The 15,036-nt window shown below is 40.9% G+C and overlaps 1 protein-coding gene across 6 annotated transcripts in view; it reads right to left on the bottom strand.

The window, feature by feature from the left end:
• The window catches only part of LOC132405308 (uncharacterized), a 116,429-nt gene extending 101,789 nt beyond the window's left edge, over positions 1 to 14,640 (bottom strand). For 2 of the 6 annotated variants that reach the window (XR_009515805.1, XR_009515804.1), the window contains exons 1-6: positions 14,251 to 14,640; positions 8,230 to 8,289; positions 5,643 to 5,821; positions 4,958 to 5,163; positions 1,883 to 2,020; positions 565 to 748 (exon numbers count right to left, since the gene is read on the bottom strand). Coding sequence is in view for 4 of the 6 variants with exons in the window: in XM_059990013.1 (XP_059845996.1) it covers positions 565 to 748; positions 1,883 to 2,020; positions 4,958 to 5,163; positions 5,643 to 5,821; positions 8,230 to 8,289; positions 14,251 to 14,353 (870 nt within the window). In the remaining 2 variants the exon portion in view is untranslated. The remainder of the gene's footprint in view (positions 1 to 564; positions 749 to 1,882; positions 2,021 to 4,957; positions 5,164 to 5,642; positions 5,822 to 8,229; positions 8,290 to 14,250) is intronic. The other 4 variants (XM_059990013.1, XM_059990015.1, XM_059990012.1 and 1 more) reach the window with 3 other exon arrangements.
• Positions 14,641 to 15,036: the final 396 nt, after the last annotated feature.

Genomic DNA, 15,036 nt, shown 5'->3' with positions numbered 1-15,036 from the left:
CTCTAGGTAAAATGGTGTAAAACATTTCACAATATTTGCCTTCACTTCTTTTAAGAAAATGTCTCATTTTGTAAATTTTTGCATTAAATTCAGTCTACCAGCTACCTGTCTATTACTGATTTACTTATTGGGATGGAACACAGAATAGGATCTTGTAGCCTTTCCAGCCGTGCCACCCAGCACCCCCAATTGAACCCTAGCCTAACCACGGAAGAACTTACAATGACCAATTAATCTACCAACTGGTACATCTTTGGATTGTGGGGCAGAGGCAGGAATACCTTATAGGGAGCAGCAGGAATACAAGTGGCATTGTCTTCCAAAAATGGGCAACAGAATCTAGACTTCCAACAACACCCATTATTTCAAAACTTGAATAAATTAAAAAACTATGTTGCCATTCACCCCACTTTTACTAAATTTTTTGAGGAAGTTAACCGCTAACTCCTTTCAGGCAGTGACATCCTCTTCTTGCTTTCAGTCTCTTTATGAACTACACAGTTGCACTGTCACAGCCCCTTCAATCACAGTACTTACTCTTAATAAGATAAAAACAACACTCACAATTTCTCCGGAGCTTGGGTCAAAGATGGAAGGGGATGAGACGCCACTGCAGATCCAGACAGTGTTCACACAAGGTACAAAACAAAGGCTACTTATAAATCCAGAAAAGTAAGGGAGCTTCAAGATCAGCTGTCCATCCTGTGACCAGACTTTCACACTTTTATCAAAGGAGCCAGTCATCAGCCTGAAGGAATTGAGATTGAAAGTTCATTAAACGATGCCTGTAGGGACAAACATGAGTTAATGCTGAAAATGCCATCCTTTTTACTGTGCTCATGATGGTACATGACACTCATTCATGCTCTGTCAGAACTTTCTTATTCATTCTTCCGAAATGGATTCCTAGCATCATTGAGAAGATGATAACAGTGTGCATAGTGAAGCTGCTCTCACAATTTTTTCAGGAAGTCCTAGGTGCCAATGAAAAGCTAATGGTAAAAAGGAAAATCATTATTGCTATCTGATCATTGTCAGCCTCCTCCACACACATGATGAACGTTCTCCTTAAAGCAAAGGGATGGGGTGTTGCATTCTGTCTTTTGTTTGCTGGGAACAAAAGCTCTCTCTCCCCACCACCCAGCACACACCCTGCAGTCCTGAGCCGCAACAATTGAACTCTGAGCAGACTCACTCACTATGTTCGTCAGGCCGGCTGGCATCCGTTCTTCTCATGCCTGCTTGATTTTCCATCACAGCTGTTCTTACTATCCCCTCCCACACACTGTTCATTTCTGATTTATTAAGTTTTCACAAATGAAACACCTTTGTAACCCAGAGAATACCTGCGTTGTCATCACTGAATTTGTCAGAAGTACATTACACTGTCATGTTGGGGATTGAAGGTTTATCTTGCAAAATAAAATCAGACATTGCTTGTTAAGTTTTAAGGTCCAAGGTTTTTTGTTTGGTAAGAAATTGCAGGCAGAATTTTGGCAATTAAGAGATTCATTATGCCTTGTCTGTAAGAAGAGATAAGGTTGAAAACACACATTAGGCTCAAGGACAGATTCTACCTCACTGACATATGACAATTGAACAGAACTCTTGTATGATAATTGTAAACTCTTCATTTTCACATTCTACATTGCCATGGTCTTGTACCTTATTGCCTACATGCAATGCACTTTCTATGTAACCAGATCACTATACTCTACATTGTGCTATTGTTTTCCCCTTTGTACTAACTCAATGAACTATCGTTTTGAAATTATCTGTATGGATGGAAGTCAAAACAAAAGTTTTCCACGTATCTCGGTACAACTGATAATAATAACCTTATCACCAATTGCCTAGCTGTGAGATGGACTGTGTTCCTTACCTTGTGCTCTCCATTTCTCGAACGACCATCAGATTTGTGATTCCCGCATCATGTGCAGTGGAATTACAATGGATGACCTGCAGGGTTCTACTGTTTGGATACGAGCTGGTGTTATAAATGATGAGTTTTTTGTCATATCTGCTCAAAATATAAGAGTGGATTTTTTTTCAGTCTGTGGGTGTAACAAGACCCTTTAACTGCCATCATTGTCTCATTCTTAGCTCCAATCTTTACTCTGCTTCCCCCAACCCACAGTGAGCAGCAGAAGAACACAGGAAGATAAAAGTTGTACAGACTTTTGATCCCATTCTCTTTTTTCGATAGTTCACAGATTTTCTGCAGCTTTGCTTATATTTATTCCATATCCTTTGTCACTTACCTGCAACAATCTATTAACCCCAGTCTTTGAAGCTCCAGATTAAACCCTGAATTCACAGGGTTTTGAAGTAGAGACCTCCATCAATTTATAACCCTCTGAATAATGAGCTACATTTCTGATTTCAATCCTGAATGATCTAGAAATATAATTGATGTCCACCCCATTTCCCCAACACTCCAACTCCATTCCAGATTCTCCAAGCAAAAGAAATTGCTTATTCCCATACATTACCAACATTTTATATTCCAAAAAAACTAATAAAATTCAATTTCTTTTCCTTAAATTATAAATATGATTTTTAACTTTAGTTAAGACTAATAAAAGTATTGTTGACTTTAAACCATGCAGTTCACCTCCAAAATGTCAAAAGAACTTTATGCCTGTATTATGACTTCAGGAACATAATGGTGTTATTTCTTCCTCCTGTACACTGTTGTACTTCTGGTCTGTTTACACTAATCTACTGTAGTGCATAGTTTGATGAAATCCAAGTTCACACTTTATAAGATTTTATGGTCAAATTCAGGGCTCAGCTAATGCTTGAAATACTTTATTTCAAAATGCAAAGAGGACACAAGTACATCTGATCTAAAATTATTTAAAAATAATTATGAATAAACTGTTTTTTAAATTATTAAAAATAAAAAATAAAAATATATGACTTTTGTCCATTCAGCCTAACTGATTAAGTATACAAACATACTAGCTCTACTCCTCTCCAGAAAGATAAGGAAAATAAAACCCAGGCAAATTGAAGGAAAGATTTGGTAAATGCTTCTCAGACATGTGAAATTGTCTGAAGAGTTACAAGTGTTAGAAGGTATGCCAAAGGTTCTCTCAGCAACAATAAATCTAAGCAGTGATAATCTCTTGCAAGAGACAATATACGTCTAAGTGGAAACAGGTCCAGCTTTTGCATGAAGGATTGTGAAGACCTGGAACCCATGGCTCCAGTGATCTAGTGTCATTGATAAAGAGGTACTTACTTTGCAATTTCTCCTTCAGCTACAGCACAGAATTGTTGCCATGGACCTTGCAAACTTGGCCCAAGTACGAACAAACCTATATTCTCCTTATAAACCTTAGTCAGATAATCTGTAAGTATATTAGCGTTCTGTTTTGTCTTATTATCAATGTTCCTGTTATTGCAGCTAATGCATTGATGCCTCTCATCTTCATTACAAACTAAATTTACTTATTGATTTTTTTTGGAATGTGGGATCACTGGCAAGAGAGGCGTTTATTGCCCATCTCTAGTTGAGAGACTTATTGGGCAGATTCAGGAAGGCTTTTAGAGAATTACCAACATGGATGAGACCAGAATTGCTTTAGGGCAGAGCTTGCAAAGATGGCAGATTTTCTCCTCTGAAAGAATTTTGTAAACATGATGGGTTCTCACAATAACAGTATGATAGGTTTGTTGCAATTATTAATATTGACCTTTCTTTTTTTATTTCACATTATTCACCTAGTTTAAATTCCACAGTTGCAGTATTGGGATTTGAATTCAAATTTCTGATTTGTTTATCCAGGTCTTTCTGTTGCAAGTCCAGTAATTTAACTGCTAATTATCGTCATAGGGATTATTCTGTTCAGTCATTGGAGCAACAATCTCCTGGGTTACCTGGAAACCATTTAAATAAATGGAGAGTAGTATTATGAGAACATTCTTCCCCCAGTTTCCCCCCAAGCCACAGCCTCATTCACCTCCCCTCTTCCTCATCTGTCTGTCACTCCCTCACCTGAACCTACCTATTCCTTGTCAGCTCTTGCTCCAACCCTCTCACCCATATTATTTTATGCTGGCTATCTGCCCTCTTTCTTTCTGAACCCGATGAATGGTCCTGACTCAAAATGCAAAGGGTCCATTTCCCTCTATGAATGCTGCCTGACCTGCTAAGTTCCTCCAGCTCCTTTGCATGTTACTTCAGATCTCCAGGAACTACAATTTCTTTTGCCTCCTTCCTGACTTGATATTTCTTTCATCAGTTTGAATTTTCTACTGAACAAAGCCACAGAAACAGCATGACGACCGAGATTACTGTTATTCTATAGGTGTACTACAGCCAAGGTCACGGACAATGAATGTTGGGACTGATAGCGAGTACAGTCCTGTGAATCAGTGTTTGTATGGTACATGCCATTAAAAGTACTACATAAATGCATACTCTTGGTGGCATTGAACACTGCAAGGGTGAACCTATGTTTTGAAAGCAAACAATGGTCCATGACTATTAGTGTGCTGAGTCTCACTTAGTTGCTAATAAATGCAGACTCTTCTTTCACAAATTTAACATAATGCAACTTCAAGGTTTTAAAGTTCCTCAGTTCCTTTCCCCTCCCCTCCTACGAGTCAGAAGATACAAAAGCTTGAGAATACGTAGGAGCAGGCTCAAGGACAACTTCAATCCCACCAGTATAAGACCCCTGAATGGACATCCAGTACAAAAAAGTTGAACTCTTCATCTCTCAGCCTACCTTGTCATGGCCTAAGCATGGGAATTTCTTTGTAACTGTAACACCATACTCTGCACTGTTTTTGTTTTCGCTTTTGTACTACCTTGATGTAGGTATGTATGGAAAGACCTGTCTGGTTTGCATGCAAACAATAGCTTTTCATTGTATCTCACTAAGTATAACAATAATAAACCAATTACAATTATAGTTAAAACACTAGCTGAATCCCTAGTACTCACCCAGCAGAATATATCCGGGTGTCAAGACAAACCACAGCCGACACAATGTCTTTATGCTTGCAGTTAGTGAAACTCTTTCCCAGATCAAGCACATGTCCAGAGTCTTTCTTTTCATCCAAGGGAAAAACTCTAAGCTGGTTTTTGAATCCACAAATGAGCTGATGTCTCCGGTGATTGATTGCCATGCAAAATACCGAGGCATTTAACTAGAAATGAGAAACAAAATAAATAGGTGCCATATTCTGAAACTAGTCATTCCTTTGTCGCTTGTGGGATCAAGTTCAGTTGAAATGGGCTCTCTCCAACATAAAATATATGAGATAGAAAACACAGGCCTAGCTAATCTTTTCAGTTGATACAAGGATCCCAACCAAAGGAATAGAAAAGCTCTTCTTGATGTTAATGCTCATAATTAAAATTGATGGAATGACATCACTGAAACTGACATCGTCACATGGCAATTTGCGGTTCTCATTTTCCACGAAATTAGGTATTTGTTACTTTGTTTCAATCAAAAAATTTTCTTTATTCTTTATTTTTAACATCAGCTTTTGAAATTAGATGCCTTCTCTAGGACTCATCTGGGGACAATTTAACCAATCTTTTTGCGAAATTGGATTAAAAGTTGAAACAAACAAAATTAAAATCCAAGGATAAACAGTGAAAGCAAAGGAGCAGATCATACCATAATACGGTCAAATACGGTGGCCCCGATAGTCCAGACCACAATAGTTCCATCGTTGGATGATGAGAAAAGGAGTTTATGTTCAGCCCAATAGAGTAACTGTGTGATCATCCCAGTGTGTTCAGAGACACAAAAAGTCGAATATCCAGTCTCTAAATCCCACCATTTAATGGCACCATCTGAAAGCGAGCAAGTATTCATTAAACAAACAAAGCACCACATTTACAGTCCATATTCAGAGTTCATCTCCCAATGCTTTACATAGAAAGACAAGTAGAACTTTCAACCTCTCAAGCAGTTCCACCATATAAACCATCTGCCCAATTAATCTTATTAATCGATCTTCAATCCAAATCCCTTATTACACTTTACACAAATTCATTTATTTTTATTGCAGTTATGAAATTTTCAAATATCCAACAATTATTTAGATAGAGTTCCATATTTCAAAAACATCATAAAATACCCATAAAAAGTGTTTCTTAATTTTCCTCTAAAAAGTCAACTCCAATATTAACCTTATCTTTGTTTGTTGGCTAAATGGGCAGGCACAGAGGCACAAACCTTGCTGGCAGCCTATATGAAGAAATCAACCTCAGTTAACCTATTCCTCTCAGAGTTCTAGTAGTTGAGTAATAATGGTAACTGGAATAGGATGGTGAGAGCAACACAATATTGTCCACATCAAGGAGTGCCATTACTGTATGTACACATATTCCAGAGGGAGGAACAGGTAGTGTCCTTCCACCTTTATACTTCAAAACCCTAGTGCTACTACTGACATTGTGTAGCTAAGGAAGAGACTCCAGAAGTGAAAAATAAAAAAAAACTGCAGATATATCTACCCAAAAATAAAAACAGAAAATGCTGAGAATACCCATCAGGTCAGGCCACAGCTATTGCCTTGAAACATTAGCTCTTGTTCTCTTCTCAGAGAACTTTAAGCGATTGATTAGAGGGCTCTATTTAATTTCATTCCATAATAATTGCTGAACATTCTGCTTGCCCCCTCCCAGTTCTCCCTGTTTGCTCAGCAGCGAGAACATGCAGAAACTAGTTTCGACAGAATCTGAGACCAAAGGACATCATGAGTGAAATACACATTCAATTGGGCTTGTTTGGTTGAGTTGAGGAGAGTTGCTCATGTTTACATTCACTATCTTGACTGCAGCCCATAATGAATGGGAGAGGGAAAAACACTTAGAATGTATTTTCTTCCACAGAACATAGAAATTTACAGCACGTTACAGGCCCTTTGGCCCACAATGTCATGCCAACAAAGTAACCTACTCTAGAGACTGCCTAGAATTTCCCTAGCGCATAGCCCTCTATTTTCCTGAGCTCCATGTACCTATCTAAGAGACTCTTAAAAGACCTTATTACTGGAGTGATGAGGCAAGGATAGAATGAACCTAACTAGTAACCTAATTAAAAAGTAACTAGTGCACAGAGGAAAGTTAGAAATGTTACTTATTTCCAGAAAGTTTACAATCAACTCTTTTATAAACAATTAGCACGTTAAGTAGAAGTCCATAGAAAGGAGACAGATTATGGATCTGCTCTAGAAACCAACAGGTGACTGACAGCAGGGTTAATCATCCTGGAATTCAAATGGCAACGTGATCAGTGGGGTGCTCCAATGATCCAAGTTGGAATTACAACCATTTCTCAGGTGCATATTTGAGGTAGTAATGGGATGGAAGGTCAAGTTGGCTGATGTCACAAGAATAGGTGGCAATGTAACCATGGCATGAAGTTATAATGAAAAAAATTAATAGTTTAGTGAACAGCAAAATGGTGGCATGTGTATTTCAGCATAATTAAACACGAGTTGTATCTAAACATAATAGAATCAAATACCTTGTGAATGGTAAGGAGCTAGCACAATCGGGATCCAAAGAGGCAGGATCTTCTGGATTGTTAATGTATATCATGAACAGTTGTGGGCCCAGCACCAGTGCCTGCGGCAAATTGCTCATCACTGATTGCCAGCCAGAGTAACATCCATGCATCCCAACTCTCTGCTTTTAATCAATCTTCTATCCATGCTAATACATCACCCCCAACTCTATGTATCCTTATCTTATGGAAAAGACTTTTATGCGGCACCTTATCAAATGCCTTCTGGAAATCCAAGTAAGTAACGTCTATCTGTTTCCCTCTATCCACTGCGCACACTATATCTTCAAAGAACTCCAGTAAGTTTGTCAAACAGGACCTGCCTTTGCTGAGTCTGCCTGATGGATCTATTTCTTTCCAGATACCTTGCTATTTCTTTTTTAATGATAGCTTCAAGCATTTTCCCAACAACAGATGTTAAACTAACAGCCCTATAGTTACCTGCCTTTTTCCTACATCTTCTTTTTCAACAGTGGCATGACATTCAGCATCTTCCAAACTGCTGGGACCTACCCAGAGTCCAGAGAAGTTTGGTACACTATCACCAAAGCCTCTACTATAACTTCTGCCATTTCTTTCGGTACTATGGGATGCATTCCTTCAGGACCAGGGGACTTATCTATCTTCAGGCCCACAAATTTGCGCAGCACGACGTCTTTAATGATAGCTTTTGTATCGAGGTCCTCACCTCCCATCACATCCATAGTATCTCTCTTTGGCATGTTAGATGTGCCCTCCACCATGAAGACTGAGAAAAAAAAAACAGTCATTTAAAGCCTCAGCCATTTCCTCATTACCCAATATCAATTTCTCCTTCTCGTCCTCCACGGGACCGACATTCACTTTAGCCACCTTTTTCTGCTTTATATAACTATAAAAACTTATACTACCTATTTTTATATTTTGTGCTGGTGTATTTTCATACTCTATCTTTCCTTTCTTTATTGCTCGCTTAACGTTTCTTTGTTGCTTTTTAAAGTTTTCCCAATCTTCCAGTTCCTCAACTGTCCCACCATATAGCCTGTGTTCTCAGTCTACACTAGCTAAATCCCCCCTCATCCCATTGTAGTCTCCATTGTAAAGGCATTATACAGTGGGTTTAGATTGAACTGTTGCACCCTCCATTTGTATGAGAAACTCAATCATACTGAGATCACTCTTTCCAAGAGGATCCCTGAATACAAGATCACTAATTTTACCTGTGTCATTGTAGGTCAGTACACGCTGTTCAAGAAAGCTGTCACGGATACATTCTGTGAAGTTTTCCTCAAGGCTGCTTTGACCAACTTGATTCATGCAATCTATGCGCAAGTTAACATCCCCCATGATAACTGCTGTTCCATTCTTACATGCCTCAGACATTTCTCTGTTTATTGCCTGTGCCACTGAAATGTTATTATTCTGTGGCCAATAGACAATTCCCACTTGTGACCTTTTTCCTTTACTATCCCTAATCTCTACCTAGATGGATTCAGTATTCTGCTACTTATACTGTCTCTCACTATTGCCCTGATCTCATCTTTAATTAAGAGCACTAGCCTTACCTTCCTGCCTATCATTCCAAATTACCTGATATCCTTGGATGTTTAATATCCAGTCCTCTCCACCCTACAACCACGTTTCTGTAATCACCACAAAATCATATCCCTTTGTACTGATCATTGCCACAAGTCAAATAAAGTGTTCTTATACTCATGTGCTTTTAAAATCTTGTAACCGTTTACTCTTTTGCACTTGACTTTTCTTGACTCCACTCTTACTTTTCTCTTTTTTATCTTTTGCTTTTACTTTATCTTTATACACACTTTTCTCTTTTTACTTTATCTATTCTTCTCCAATCTGTTGAACCCACCCCCCCCTACTATTTAGTTTAAAGCTCTATCCATAGGTCTAGTGATGTGAATAGATAGGATCTAGATTCCTCCACAGTCCAAGTGGAGCCCATCCCATCCCTCCTTCCCCAATACTGGTGCCAATTTCCCATGAATTCAAACCCACTTCTCCCACACCAGTCCTTGAGCCACACATTTAACTTTCTCATCTTCTTGACACTATGTCAATTTGCACATGGCTCAGGTAGTAAGCCAGAGATGACCACCTTTTTGGTTCTGCTTTTTAATTTAGTCCCTAGCTGCTCAAATTCCCTCAGCAGAACCTCTTTCCTCATTCTACCTTTGTTGTTGGAACCCACATGGACACGACAACTGGATCTTTCCCCTCCTAATGTAAATTCCTCTGCAAGTCAGATAAGATGTCCCAAACCCGGGCACCAGGCAGGCAATAGAGCCTTTAGTATGCTCTATCCTTGTGACAGAGAACTCTGTTTATTCCCCTGACTATACTATCCCCAATTACCACTAAATTTCTTTTGTCTCCCCCCCCTCTTGAATGGCTCCCTGAACTACAGAGCCACAGTTAGGTTGCTCATCCTTCCTACAGCCCCCACTCTCATCCACACAGGGAACAAGAATCTCAGACTTGTTTGACAAGCTCAAGGGCTGAGGCTCCTCCAGCACTGTCTCTACCCACCTCACTTGCCCCTGACCACAGACCAAATTTGAGGCAGCTGATCTAATGGGTGTGACTACCCCCTGAAACAGAGAATCCAGGTAACTCTCCCTCTGTCACAGTGTTCGAAGCTCAGATTCCAGGTCATCAAATTTGAGCCTGAGTTCCTGCAGCCAACACCTGCTGCAGATGTGGTCACCAGGAACCACGATGGAGTCCACCAGCTCCCACAGCATGTAGCTACAGCACATTGCCTGATCCTGCATCATCCCACTGTATTTAATTCCCATTCCTACACAGGTCCACTCACACAATAGCCACTCTACTTTGACCCTGCTTCACTTTTATTTGCTCTTGCTAATAAATCGTGAGTTGCTAATCCTGCTAATATCTCCCCAACCTGTGCGAAGCTAGTGCTCTCTGTGAATCAATTGGTCTGCCGTGAATGCCAGTGTACAGAGTTAGAGAGAGCTGAGATAGTGAGAGAATGGGGGGTGGGGAGGATTGGAGACTGGTGGTGGAGAGAGGGGGCTGTTGGAGAGGGGGAAGAGAGGGTGGGGGAGAGGGTGGAGAGAAAACATACGCTGAGGCAGGAAGACAGAGTAGTGGCAGGGAGAAAGAGCTGAGGCAGGGAGGCATAAAGAAAGAGAGTTGAAACAGAGTGAGATAGGGAACTGAGGTTGAGAGAGAGGGCTCAGGCAAGAAGGGAGAGAGCTGGGGCAGGGAGGGAGAGAGAGCGAGATGAGGCAGAGAGAGGTAGCAGTGGCTGAGAAAGAGGGAGAACTAAGGTAGTGAGAGAGAGAGAGAATAGAGGACAGATAAGAGGCAGCGAGACAGAGAGAGAACTGAGACAGGGAGAGAGAGAGAGGGAGAGTGGAGGCAGGGAGAGAGGGAGAGAGAGAGAGAGAGAGAGCAGAAGCAGAGAGAGAGACAGAGAGAGAGAGCTGAGGCAGAGAGAGAGAGAGAGAGAGAGAGAGAGAGAAAGTTGAGGCAGAGAGAGTATTTCCATAGTTTGGGCAGATAAGAAGCGTCAGCATTTTCTGAAAATGACAAACGTTCAGGACTGAATTAGAAAAGTGTTCTGGAGATAGAGAATGGTGAAGTTTGATATACTCTTTTCTATGCAAATGAAGCTGAGTCAGCTGTTAATTGCAAACTTGTGAATAACAAACTTTTGGTCACCAAAATATTTCCGTGATATGAAGTCACAGATCATACACAATATCATGAATTGATAGAACAAGCTTGAGGAGATTATAAACCATTCTTGTTTCTCATACTGGTTTATCCCTCAACAGGTTGGCTGTCACATCTAGATTATAAACGCCCATTGTATACTCAGATTGAAAAATCTTCCTGTTAACCCATCATCTATTTACATATTCATGTACAGTGGTTACATTGGGTTTTGACAAAGGATGCAGGGGGAACTTTAACATACAGGCTTCTTCCCCTACTTAAAATAACACTTACTTCATGTCACCCATTACAATTGGTAGCAGCAGTGGTTTCACACATATACCTCCACTTTAGTTCCTAGCCACAGTCCAGTGGCTGGTGATTTTCACAGAAGCTCAGGTCTCTCTGCACTTTTCTCCTGAGCAGAGACCTGAATATCAAGAACTGATTTCAAACAAACTTGCCTGTTCCAACACAAGATAGAATCAGAATCTTTATCTGTCTTTATATCACTGTCATCTGTTATGAAATTTGGTGTTTTGTGGCTATAGTACAGTGCTAGATATAAAAATTACTGTAACTTACAATAAATTTATATTTATGGTATATAGTGGTAGTGGTCACGGATTCATCAGCTGTTCAGAAGTCTGATGACAGAGGGGGAAAGAAGCATTGAGCCTGTGTCTTCAGGCTCCTGTTCCACCTCCCTGATAGTAGTAGCAGAAAACAGGCATATCCTGGATGGTGATGGTCCTTAATGATGGATGTCAACTTCACGAGCCAGTGCCTTTTGAAGATGTTCTTGAGGCTGGGGAGGCTTTTGCCCATGATGGAGCTGGCTGAGTTTAGAGTTTCAGACATATACATTGGAGCCTCCATACCAGCCAGTGATGCAACCAGTGCGAGTGCTCCCACAGTACACGTCTAAAAATTTGGTAGTCTTTGACGACATACCAAAACTCGAGCTCCTAATGATGCAGGGCTGTTGACATGCCTTCTTCATGACTGCATCAATGCTGAAATATTACTGCTCAGGTATTTGAAGCTGCTCACCCTTTCTAATGCAGACTCCTCTATGAGGAATGGTGTATATTCTCCTGAATTACATTTTTTGAAATCTACATTAATTTCCTTAGTTTTACTGACATTGACTGCTAGGTTATTGCAGTGATACCACTCAACAAGCTGATCTTTCTCAGTCCTGCATGCCTGCTTGTCACCATCTGATTGTCTCGACAACAGTTGTGTCATGAGTGAATTTATAGATGGCATTTGTGCTGTGCCTATCCACAGTCAGGGGTGTACAGAGGATACAGCACTGGACTAAAGGATGCATCCTTGTTATGCACATGTGGCCACTGTCAGTGAGGAGTGATGTTATTTCCCATCTATGCTGACTGATCTCCCAAAAAGGAAATCAAGGATCCAGCTGCAGAGTCAGATACAGTGGCACAAGTTTTGAACCTCGTTGGTTAATACTGAGGGGTTGATGGTGTTGAACACTGAAGCGTCATCAATAAGCAGCAGCCTAATCGAGGTGTTGCTATTGTGCATGTGGTCCAAGGCCAAGTGGAGAGCCAGTCAGTTTGTATCCGCTGTAGACCCAGATCCTAGCCCAGGCCAGTACCAGCTTCTCAATACACTTCATTGTTGTAGATGCGAGTGTGAAGTCATTGAGGCAGCTAGCCCTGGGCATTAGTATGATTGAGGCCCTTTGAAGCAGGTGGGAACCTCCAACTGCAGCTGTGAGAGTTTGAAAACATCCTTGAAAACTTCAGCCAGCTGTGAACTAGTTGATTTTGTCCCATTAAAATTTTTCCAAAACACAATTAAATCAATCAGCTGATAGATGGAATAAAACTCAAGATTAATACTGGTCCCACTGCCCTTCTGAGTTATTGTTTTTCCCCAGTCTTAGATCCTCTGAAGCTAAAAGTAACCTGAGTTTTAGATCAGTAAGGGAAGGCTTGGAAGCTGGACACAGAAGGCATTACAGATACTGGAACATCAAGTAAAAACAAGATGCTGGAGGAACTGAGCTGGTCAGTCAGTACCTGTGGAGGAAAATGGACCAGATCAAGGATCTCAACCTGAACTGTTCACTGCCCATTACCTTTTACAGATGCTGCCTAACCCACTCAGTTCCCCCAGCTTCTTGTTTGATGCTGAAGGCTTAGAGGCCATCGTTGATTCAATTCTGTGATGTGGGAATCAGCATCACGTGACAGTGCAGGCAAGGAACTTCGTGTTTTGTTTGATTTTCAACCCATTTCAACTTTGCATACAAGAATTAACTGACTCTTCTGGGGGGGGGGGGGGCAGGTGTCAGTATCTCCATGGACAGTGAAACTTTGATGTACTATCAGCATACATTGTAAATTTATGTTTTGGATTTTGAATACAATCCACAATTACCAGATGGCTGAACTAATACCACTGTCATCTCTATATTCTCCTTCATATCTTCATCTAGACATGGTACATTTCCACAGTGAGTGTTTGGCTAACTTAGGAATGCTGTGTTTTTTTACTGACCAACACAAGATTAGCAATCAGGAGAAGTGCTAACTAGAGCGGAAACGGGAACGAGGAGTAAACTGGGATGAGGTGGTTAATTTAGGGTTAGCGGATAAACTGGACGTTATCACTCCTGTGTCGACACCCATGAGTTGGTTGCCACTTCGGTGTCACGTTGTCCACTCAAATGCAGCCAACTCTGAATCAGATGTTAGCCCTCATGGGCTTACCGAAAATCTTTCGGCAGGAGAAGCGGCAATCTTTCCAATATATGAAAAAAAAGCTGGGAAGATTATTCTAGCAAATTAAAACAGGTTTATTACTATTTCAAGTGTCTTGATGCGTTTGCCAACATTGCAGAGGTAATTAGACTTCCTGTAAAACAAATATTGACTGTGAAGCACTCGAGGACGGCGAAAGGCGGTAAATGCATGCAAGCACACCTTTCTTTTGAAGCAGTTTAGTTATATTTGAGAGTTGCAGGAGGAACATGGTCTGTACGTACCCTCGAAGCCGGTCAGAAGCTCCCTGCGTGCCAAGTGATAGCCCAGAGCGCTCACTGAACGGCGGTGGCAGACTGAGATAGTCCGATGCTTTTGCATTGACATCTTGGGTTAGATCATGGAATGGCGCTCAGAAAGGTAAGGGGAGAAGGGCAGCCCGTGTTTTATTTTGTACTTCGTGTCGCAGCGTTGGAAGAGGCCTGTATTCTGCACAAGCTCACGGAGGAACACTTTCTATCTTTCCTCCCCTTCACCGCTCCCCTTGTCGGCACCCAGAACATAGGGTGTCTGCACTCCATCCTCTCTGAATAAGCTTTCCAAGCCAAACAAGTGTCCCGACGCCTCGGTTTCGCAGGGAATGACGCAAACACTTGCAGAGTTTTAAAAACTTGCTCTGCGACCATGGAAACAAGACGCCAGGATCAGGTGACTGAAAGTCAACAAAACACCGGCTCTTCACTCCAGCTTCCGGAAAGCGAAGGATCATTTGTGGCAAGATATCTAGATATATTTACTAAAGCAAAACGAAAATAAGCCTGGCCCAAACGCTAATTGCAGTCTTTTCATCCTGATGTCTATTTATTAACATTGGAAAGTACCCGGTCACTTAACTTTCGATGTTAGCAATGTAAAGAAAGCGTCGAATGGATGAGTCGTGAATGCACCAAACCGTCATTATTATGTGTTTATAATTGAAGAATGTTATTCCAAGTTTCCTCTAACTTTAAAACAAAATATGGACAGTTTACCTCCCTGCCCCCGCACTCTCGTCAATAACCTCGGTTAGG

The sequence above is a fragment of the Hypanus sabinus genome, chromosome 15, assembly GCF_030144855.1.
Source record: "Hypanus sabinus isolate sHypSab1 chromosome 15, sHypSab1.hap1, whole genome shotgun sequence".
NCBI lineage: Eukaryota > Metazoa > Chordata > Chondrichthyes > Myliobatiformes > Dasyatidae > Hypanus > Hypanus sabinus.
Note: the sequence above shows the minus strand (reverse complement) of the source record. Positions and strands in the feature narration are given on the sequence as shown.